The sequence below is a fragment of the Notothenia coriiceps genome, unplaced genomic scaffold (genome assembly GCF_000735185.1).
Source record: "Notothenia coriiceps isolate Sejong01 unplaced genomic scaffold, NC01 NC01_scaffold00001919, whole genome shotgun sequence".
Classification (NCBI taxonomy): Eukaryota; Metazoa; Chordata; class Actinopteri; order Perciformes; family Nototheniidae; genus Notothenia; species Notothenia coriiceps.
In genome coordinates this window covers 98,394-108,255 of record NW_011334620.1, presented here as the reverse complement: position 1 = coordinate 108,255, position 9,862 = coordinate 98,394, and the positions used below count along the sequence as shown (strand labels likewise).

At 40.7% G+C, this 9,862-nt stretch overlaps 2 protein-coding genes across 5 annotated transcripts in view; one reads left to right on the top strand and one right to left on the bottom strand.

Annotated features, from left to right (window-relative positions):
• Positions 1 to 6,298, top strand: part of ctbp2a (C-terminal binding protein 2a) — a 71,333-nt gene extending 65,035 nt beyond the window's left edge. For 2 of the 4 annotated variants that reach the window (XM_010793112.1, XM_010793119.1), the window contains exons 7-11: positions 1,755 to 1,885; positions 2,114 to 2,241; positions 2,741 to 2,863; positions 3,245 to 3,326; positions 4,249 to 4,335. In XM_010793112.1, the coding sequence (XP_010791414.1) occupies positions 1,755 to 1,885; positions 2,114 to 2,241; positions 2,741 to 2,863; positions 3,245 to 3,315 (453 nt within the window). In that variant the 3' untranslated portion in view covers positions 3,316 to 3,326; positions 4,249 to 4,335. Of the gene's footprint in view, positions 1 to 1,754; positions 1,886 to 2,113; positions 2,242 to 2,740; positions 2,875 to 3,244; positions 3,327 to 4,248 lie in introns of those variants that run through there. The other 2 variants (XM_010793094.1, XM_010793104.1) reach the window with 2 other exon arrangements.
• LOC104964458 (ubiquitin thioesterase ZRANB1-like) overlaps positions 5,645 to 9,862 on the bottom strand; it is a 10,367-nt gene continuing 6,149 nt past the window's right edge. The window contains exon 8 of the mRNA XM_010793258.1: positions 5,645 to 9,464. Coding sequence (XP_010791560.1) covers positions 9,101 to 9,464 — 364 coding nt within the window. The 3' untranslated portion in view covers positions 5,645 to 9,100. The remainder of the gene's footprint in view (positions 9,465 to 9,862) is intronic.

Here is a 9,862-nt window from a genome sequence, read left to right as displayed (position 1 = left end):
ACAGTAACTATGAGACAAAAACGGTCAACAGAAAAAATGACAGTGCAAGCTCACACTCTGTCATCCGCACTCGACTATATACACAAACCACACTTATGGGACAATTACCGGAAGTGCTCAACAAACAAATAAAAGTGACGTAAACAAATAATAATAATAAACTCAGACTAAGTAGCATTTGGTTCCTACAGAAACTGAACATCGTCTAAGAAACTGACAGAACCTGCAACTTATTAAAACCGTACAAACCTCAAATGGCAGAAGCTCTTCTCATTCCCCTCCATAGCAAGCTGCACATTCTCCTCACTCGGCTAATGATACCCGGGGATCGGTAGCACGGCTTTAACCCAGCGGACTTGCAGGAGACTTGGCCTGCCACTAGCATTCCCCGGCTGCCAGCGCTCCTCTGTCCAATTATAGGCTGTTTAAACAACCTTTTAATGAGTGGTAAGATACTGAGAGAAACAAAGAGACACAGGCATGTAGAAAACCTCTGTGGATCCAGAATGAGAGGGGTGTACCGTACATACGGGGGTGGATGGTGGAGCGTTATTGTCTGATATAGTGGGAAGATTCACTGTAATCAGTCTGTTGTTCCTCACAGTTTCATAACTCTCAGGTCAGCGTGACACACACACACACACACATGCCAGAGTGTGTGTGTGTGTGTGTGGTCGGTGTAGAGTAGAGTTCTTCACTGTAAACCAGCCAAGTATAACGACTGTCACATTGAATAAAGTATGAATTGTATCCTTTTTCTTTTAGTGGAAATGATTATAATCATTTTGACATACAGTAATCTAACATTTCTTATATTAAAAAACCAGGAAACATAAGATTACCTCAGCGGTTAGATGGTATAAGAGTTTACATTTTCCCCGCAATGCAATCCGACATAGTTTGTTTTCAGAGTCCATGATATGTTTCTGCAGCACCCCCCATCTATTGTGAGTTGCCTACAATGCAGTCAGTGAGGAGCTGAGGAATGCTATGGAGCAGCCAAGTGGTGAATCAGCAGCTAAGCTAACCACAGCATGCACTTTGACCCCCCAGTGTAATGGTTTCTAGGCTTTAGGGATCAGCTCATCTCACATGATAAACACAAGAAACCCTCCTCTTCGTCTCTGAGTCTGAAGCACTGCTGCCACCTGGAGGACACAAATGGAAATGTTAACATACAGTATATATACTGTATGTTAACATAACAATATGTATACTACTGAGACTTACTGCTGTTGTCACTGTCTCTGATTGCTAATTCATGTATAATTGTTGTATAGTTTCTACTCTTATTCCTCTTAAACTAGTTTGATACACCTCATGTTTCTTTTAAACTTGTTTTTAATTTCTATTTCTGTATTTATCTGTACTTTCGTAGTGCTGCTGTAACACCTGCATTTCCTATATGGAGATAAAGAAGTCTTATCATATCTTGAATTGAACTGCTATTTGAGTTCAATTCAGTCGTCTTAAAAATATGTAAGATTTTAAATCTGCTTTTAAAAAATCACTTACATGCTCGCTTCCTGAATAAAGAGCTTCTGTGAAGATGAAAGTCTAGTTGCCATTTAAATGTCAACTGTCTTTGAAAAGCCTTTTGTGCTCTTGTCGTTCTTTTCATTGAAAGTGTTTGTCTGGCGCTGTGTGTGTCTTCCCACGCAGCGCTTGGAGGATGACAGCCCCTCTGCAATCTCACAGCCACACGTGTTGATGTCTGGAGTTATTGTGAGTGTTTCTGCTGTGTGTGTTTGCAGATGCGTCAAGGGGCTTTCCTGGTCAACTCGGCACGGGGGGGTCTGGTGGATGAGAAAGCTTTGGCTCAGGCCCTGAAGGAAGGCCGGATACGGGGGGCCGCCTTGGACGTCCACGAGTCGGAGCCTTTCAGGTGATTATCCTCAGAGCTTTCACCGATTCAACTGACTGTTAAAACATACTTTAGTATTTCATCGCTAGAATCATCGCACATTTATAGGACATAGCGACTCCTAATAGACCCTAATAAGTGACGGAAATGGATGCCCAAATCAAAATGAAATCAAAACAATCTCGTTAGAAAAAGGCTTTCTTTTTCATCTCTTATTTACTTTTTTCTCTTCATATTTCTGTTGAGCAGTTTTTCCCAAGGTCCTCTGAAGGACGCCCCCAACTTGATCTGCACCCCCCACACCGCTTGGTACAGCGAGCAGGCATCACTGGAGATGAGAGAGGCCGCCGCCACAGAAATACGCAGAGCCATCACTGGTACACTGACTTCTCTAAATGCATTTCACATTTAAGCTGCAGTCCAAAAAGTGTGGCATAGGTATTTTCCTTATCCTCCATCATGATGTCAAAAGAAACATCTGTAAGAGAATTCATGAAGACTTAGGAAAAGACAACCATGGTGCTAACGGAGTACAACTGCTCTTACACTTTGATAATTATGTCATGATGGATTTAGTTTTTCCTTTTTGAAAAAAAAGCTTTATTTACAACACAAAGTAAGGTATCCTTTCCAACTAAACAGCCACAGCACATTAGGTTAATGGTTAGGTTGACTTTGAATTTTGTTGCAACAAGGAATTGTTGGACGGCATTATCCCCTGTTCTTGGATACTAGATGGTCCATAGTCCAGGTTCTATGCTAAAGGAGATTTAAAAAAAAGGAAGCTTTGTACCACCAGCTTTGTATTTCCTAAACGTAGGAAGCTGCCTTATAGATACTTAGATTTAGTTTATGTTTTGTCTTGCCCCGACCCAGGCCGTATTCCTGACAGCCTCCGAAACTGCGTCAACAAAGAGTTCTTTGTCACCTCGGCCCCCTGGGGAATGATGGAGCAGCAGCAGCAGCCTCAAGTTCACCCTGAGATGAACGGTGCCGCCTACAGAGGGCCCGTATTCCTGGACAGCTTCGAAACTGCGTCAACAAGAGTTCTTGTGTCACCTCGGCCCCCTGGGATGATGGAGGAGCCCAGCAGCAGCCTCCAAGTTTACCCTTGAGATGCACCGGTGCCGCCTACAGGTAGGGGGGGGGGGGAGACAGGAGACCACCTGAGAGACATCAGCACCTGCCGTAGATCAGGCTTAGACTAGATGTTCTTATGTATGTCACAATTCTCTATTCTTGAATTTTAGCCTGGGTCCTAGTTTTTGTGGCGTATTAATACATAGTAGTTGGCCCAAATGAATGAATCCCTTGTTCAGTTTAGGCTTTTGGTTTCTCAGTCTCTATATTGTCTCAACCAGAATGAACTGCTTTTCTCACACAGCCAAATGAACCGAACCATGGTACAGGCCATAGCAACGGGGGGAATGCAGGACAAATTATATACCTAATTCTCAACCAGGTAAATGAAAACTACCACTGCTGGCACACAGGCCAGAGCAAATGAATACCATCATTAATATAAACCAAATCCCATTTAAATCTGTGGCCCCTTTTCCTGCTTTACACTCTTGAGCCACATGTCCCGAAACCCACTGTACCCTGCCTCTCATCGATTCCCTAAACACGACCAAGGGTTCACACACATGTTCAGCTAGGTATGACACACTTGATATAAGGAGTAGAAAAAGTAAAAATCTAAATAATGCACTTTTTTTCCTTGTTTTTTTTTTTTACGACTCTAATTTTGAAGTGACGAGTTACAAACAAAATTGTGGAGTTTTTCAGAAAGAGTTATGTCCTTACATCTAAGAAAGAAAGAAAGGAAGTGACATTTTGAAACTTTGCGTCTTGCTGAGGGTTTTATTTGCAGTGACAGCCCTGACACTTTTCCTTTCAGCTCCCTGAATCAGTTCACCCAAATTATGAAAACATATCTCACTCGGGAGCCTATTTGGAAAGAGATATCACTGATTATTGTTTTAATGTCATCTATACCGTAAATCAACTAAATTCAGCAGAGATCTTAAAAGCCGAGCAAACAAAATCAGAGCTATCTGCAAGGTAAGGAAAGTAAGGAATCATGTTTCATAATTTGGGTGAATGACCCTTAAGAGTCCTTCCTCACACCAGATATGAACCTCTTACATCATGTATTGCCTCCATGCGGCAGAGCTCCCTGACATGTTTAACTTTGCCTCTTTTTTAAATGTTTTTTTATTCAATGTAACGCTCTTTAAGTACAACATTATATTTGAATAAATACCATTTATCCATTTACTTCACACAGTAATGATCAGGTGCAAAAAAAGGTTGTCCAACTTTGTGGTGGTTTCCCTCTGCTCTTCAACCACGCCTGTTGATCCTCTCCTCTCCCTCCCCAGGTTCCCTCCCGGCGTGGTGGGCGTGGCCCCCGGCGGGATCCCCGGACCAATGGAGGGGTTGGTGCCTGGGGGGGTGCCCATCGCCCATACCCTGCCCCCCGGTACCCATCCGTCACAGGCCCCCTCCCCCAACCGACCCTCCAAACATGGCGACCCCATGAGAGAGCACATGACTGAGCCTTAGGACTGCTGCTGTTACCGAGCAGGGGGCTGAAACCAACTTCAACAAAAAAATAAATAAAACCCAGCAACCCCACCAACCGAACCATCCGACTGCACGCTTGACTTCAGCCATCTGAACCCACCAGCAGACTGCCTGTCGGGCAACGTTTCAACAATTTATTTTGTATGAAACCACAGCCCCAGTGAGGACAGTGGACACACAGTGGTTATAACACACCTGAGATGGTTATTACACACCTGAGCTGCCACACTGAGATGGGACTGACCGTCAAACTCATGCAGATCTGAAACCTCCCCTCCCCCATATCTGTTTCTGTTCTTCGTTGATTTAAGTGATATTTTAATCTTTATTTCTGAGTATATTTCAGGGGAGATTCTTCCTGATTTCTGGGACATGTTGACATTTCCACATGCAGGATGGACATCTGACACCTCCCCCCCCCCTCCCTTGATTTAAAGGACAAACTTGAAGCGACAGTGACTTCATAAACTTCCCCTTATTCCTCAGTTTCGCCCATTTCAGCACAAACATGTCTTGTGTTGATTTTTTGCTTTTTTACTTTCCTCTGTTTACCCTATATTCTGTGTTTATGTTGCAAGTGAATATCAGTTTGTTCGGTTCTTCAGTGTTTGAAAATGAATGAATTTACAGTTACACGTATGTTTAGCAGACCAACAGCCGTCTCCATCAGAAATCTGGACTCCATCTTTTGCTTTTTCCCTTCGTGGCTGGTGGCCCCTGAATGTAGAGCCAAGATGTGTGCCAGGACATGTGGTTTCCAGTTCCAGAAAGTATATTTCAGCCCATTAACTAAAAAAACGACCCATTGAAACCAAAAAAGGAAAAAAATCAGACTGCCATTTGTGGTTAGATATTGTACGTTGAGTGTATAACATCAATTACATTTAGCTGTGGTATTTTCCAACGCAGCTGAACTTAGGTACCCACGATATTTGGCCTGAACAGTGTCCCAAATATCTGCATCCAAAGGACCGACAGTACGTTACAGCTCCAGTTAGCAAAGTAGGAAAAACAAAAACAGCTTACTGACTCAGGAAAAAGAAAATCTGTCCAAATCGGAATTAAAAGAAAAACTGGATTCTTGCTTTCCATTACTCCACCTCTTTCTCCATTGTGGTATTTTTTTTATATATCAAATGTACGTTTTTTGATGTTCAAGGTTTTCTGTCCTGTTAGATTTGTATTGCCTTGTTAAATGTTCTTATAATCATAGTCTGATGTGAGCGACCACTCCCTCTCCTCCTATAGTTTCTCCCTCTTTGTTTTTCTGCTCTAATGAAATCCAGCTGTGGCTCTCGGAGGCAGAGCGTCCTCCGTGAACAACCGCCGCCACATCCATCCCTTTTAGCCCCGTGACGTTAGCAAGAGACGGCTGCTAGCAGATTGTTTGGTTTTTAGTGTGAGTATTTGTATTTGTTTCTTGTACAAGGTGAACATATAGCATACAGTGCAGCTGGAAACAATAAATAAAATGTACTGTTCTGATTGATGATTGCCTGTGTGAGATATTTGTTTGTTTTCTGGACATGTTTAACACTTGCTTAAAAAACAATTAAAAGGGGTTTCAAAGTCTGGAACTGTCAATGTCGGAAAATATAAATTGTGCAACAGGTTTTAGAAATACAGTTTCTATTAGTCCTATTTTCAACAGGATGTGTAATCCATGAGTTGTGGTGTAAATAAGTTGTATATTTGACAGACATTCAGCCTGGATCTGGCTGCTCCTTCTTGCTACGTTGCAAAATGTGCCAGTCCGAAGACGACGCTTATGTCACCAAGCCGTCGCTCTGAACCACAGAAACTTCTGAATTTCCATAATAATATTCATAATAAATAGAAATAGCATTCAAATCAGATGAAAAGGTGTGTCCTGCTTGTTCAGTTATGTAATACAACGGTGCATTGATTTGATGTCACTCGGTCACATGACGTTGAAACTGTTGAAAATAAATTCCACATTAAACAGACGGCTGTTTTTTTTCCTTAAAATATTATTTTATTATAAAAGAAGCACTGAACTCCTATCGAGAGATGTATGTAGTTTTAACATAGGGCATGGATTGGTAGTCAATGGGTAACTTGACATGAAAGCTATTGAAGGGATTGAGACTGTTGATTTGTTCAACAATATTAATGTATATGATGGACGAACATTTAATAAAACTGGTACATTGATTTTGGTTTATAAGTTCCCATGATATCTAAAAAAAGATCTAAGAGATTTTGATTCAAAAACTGCTGTTTTCTTTCATTAAAATGTTCATATAAAATAGAAGCAGCATTGAAATGATATACAACAAGGTGTGTCCCGGATGTCTTTTGCAGTTATACAATGCTACATGGATTAGAATGCTACATGGATTAGGATGCTACATGGATTAGGAGTCATAAGGTCAAATGATATGGAGGATATTAAAAACACCCAAGAGTTTTCCATTAACACGTCTCTACTTTGTATGTATGATCTTTATAAGAAATTTTACGTGTAAACGCTGATATTCTCTGTATTTTCTAGGGGATGTATCTGAATGCATGAGAATAGAAGTTATTTCTGCCTGCCTAGTGCACAATATAAATTGTTATTATTGAAGTGTTTGACTCCATAAGCATTCACACATTTAAGTATTAAACATTGAGCGTTATGATTGAGAAAATGAAGTCTTTATCTAAACTCTAAACACAGTCTACAGTATGTTTACGATATATTTGTAGATGTTGGAGGCAGTGGCCAATCTGAACCTTGTGGCCTTCTCTGACAACGCTGTCAGAATCATCTCATGACCTCTGTTTAAACAAATACAATAAAGAGATAACAATAATGAACTTTTTTATGACATACTAGCATATGTACTTTTTACAGAACATACCATTCTATAATTGTTGTGACAATCTTTCATAATGTTTGACAAACTGTACTATGATGTTTTACTGCATAGAACATCATTTACTATAAGCCATGATATACTATGACATTTTTAGGATTAGTTGAAATGACTACACTATATGTTGAATCACATTTGTTTACGATTAACTCACTATACTATGTTTTTTCAATGAAAATCACAGAATAAACTAAAACATGAACTAACAGAATTGATTTCTAAGAACATCAGACAGGAAGCAGTTTAGTTGGACATTCAAAAAGGTTTTCCTTTATTTTTTTTCCTTATTTTGCCTGTTCACTGCGTTACACTCTGTATAGTGAAGTCAGGCTTAAATCCACAAACCATCATAGTCACAACTGCAACTATTGCATAAATACAAAGCAACATACAGGTGATGCTCAAAACGTGAGTTTGAATGAAACAGGAAAGAGGTTACAGTACGCAATGGCAGGGAAAAAAACGAAATGCAAAACATTCACAGCAAAAAAAAAAGTAACTTGTTTTTCTTCTGTCAGCTTTGGTTTTATATGTTGCAGTCTCACAATGACCTTCATCACAAACTTAAAGGAGGACAACAAACAGAGGAGGTGAACTGACGTGTACCATGACCTTGACAACAAATGCTATGAGGAAAAAAGGGACAAAGAGGAAATAACAAACAACGCTGTGACTGTTCTGTTGACATTAAATGTGTCTCACACTCGTCTGCCCAAAAGAAAAGCACCAGATTTTAGGCATCCAGATGAGATACTAAATCGCACGCAATAACGCAAGTAAACTTCTCACTGATGGGGATGATTGGTTCTTTCCTCACAGCAACAGTGTTTCTGTGCAACGTGTCTTCATCAAGATTGAGAGAATAATTAACAAAACCACAGAAAGGAGAAAGAACATATACAGAAAGATCCTAGTAGCTCATATAAGTTTCCAAACAATAAATATGTAAGAGTAATTTCAGAGAAGAAAACACACGCACACACACACACAACTTCAATCAGTCTGAAAAAGGTAAACCAAAGATCCAACATGAATGTTTGTGTGCGAAGATTGAGTGTAGATTTGACTTGTAAAGGGAAAATCTCCCCTTTCAAGAGCTTCATATATGACCTTGATTCAAGCAATGATACTGTATTTATATAGAAATGTTTTTAATAAATGTGCAGTGCTTAGTAATAAGGATTAAAGTCATTTAGTATTACACAATCTCTGGTTTTCTACAGATAATATTTATTGGCTTTGTCCCTGCCCATTCAGAAAGAAAAAAAAAAGTAACAAGCCAAGTCTTAAAATGGAAAAAGAAACATCAAAAAGATCAATTTGGAAGTGTGCTTTTCTCAGTGCCCACACTGAACAGATATAAATGCTGGTATATGTCCTTATACTCTTTTTAAAACAACCACATGCATTTACATCTATGGATCGAGAATCCTTTATTCCTTTACATTTGAAAAACAAATCAAAAGGTCGTTTGCATTCGTAAACCTTTGTCTCGCAGCAGTTTGTCAGTCTCAGCGTTTTCAGAGTAAAGTGTTGCACGTGTTTTTTAGGTGTCTGTCCGAGTGCCTGCGTGTGATAGAAGAGCAGCAGTGTCTCCTGTCAGTGGGGGGGGGGCTTGGTTCCCTGTCCTCTCCTGAAGGCTTTCACAGTTTGTCCGTGTCAGGAAAGAAAAAAAAAAACTGTAAGATAGAGGAGAGGGAGGAGTCTTGCCCCCCCCCCCNCCCCCCCACCAGCAGACCGCCTCCCTCGCCTCGCTTCAGTTCTGTCACTCGTCTTCATCGTCCTCCTCCTCCTCTCCGTCAGACAGAGACGCGCAGGGGCGGATCTGCCGGTACCCGTCCAGCCACTTCTCCACCATCTGGGTGACCAGAGGGTGGTTGCGACGTCGTGAGCTCTTCTGAAGAGCCACCAGCACCCCCCCCTCCGTCACACAGCAGTCCAGCCACTCCCGCAGCAGCTTCTCCTGCTGCTCCTCGTTACCCATCTGCAGGGGGACAGATGCCACCATCAGAGGGAGCCACATTGAAAGTAGAGTAACAAACAAACTCAAGTAGATACGTTTGTAGCGGACTCTAAGGGAGCAATTCAGCAGTTTGTGAGGTCCAATCATGAGCCTCTTCTGTGATGTACTATTTTCACACTAACAGTTTGTTACTATGGAAACAGAATGCTGGGAGTAACTGCTTGTTGGGCTTTAGCTGTGTGGATCAAAGACACATGTCGCATAGTCAAAGATAGAAGCTGTTTGTTTCTATTTTCCCACAAAGTTTTATGTTTAAGAAAATGTATAAAGAAAGCGTAATTAGACAGTATGAAGTTGACTTTTGATTGTGTTCTGGGTTTATGGTTCAGTATTTGTAAGCAACTGTGACTGAAAGAATATTGCTTTAGGGGAAGGTGAGATGTGGAGTTGTTCTTCCACCATGCTATAAAAAAACAACCAGTAAAAGTATACATGTTTTGTAAAGTGTACATGTTTTGTTTTAAAATAACTGCCATGTGTGGAATAAACAAATAAATAAAGATA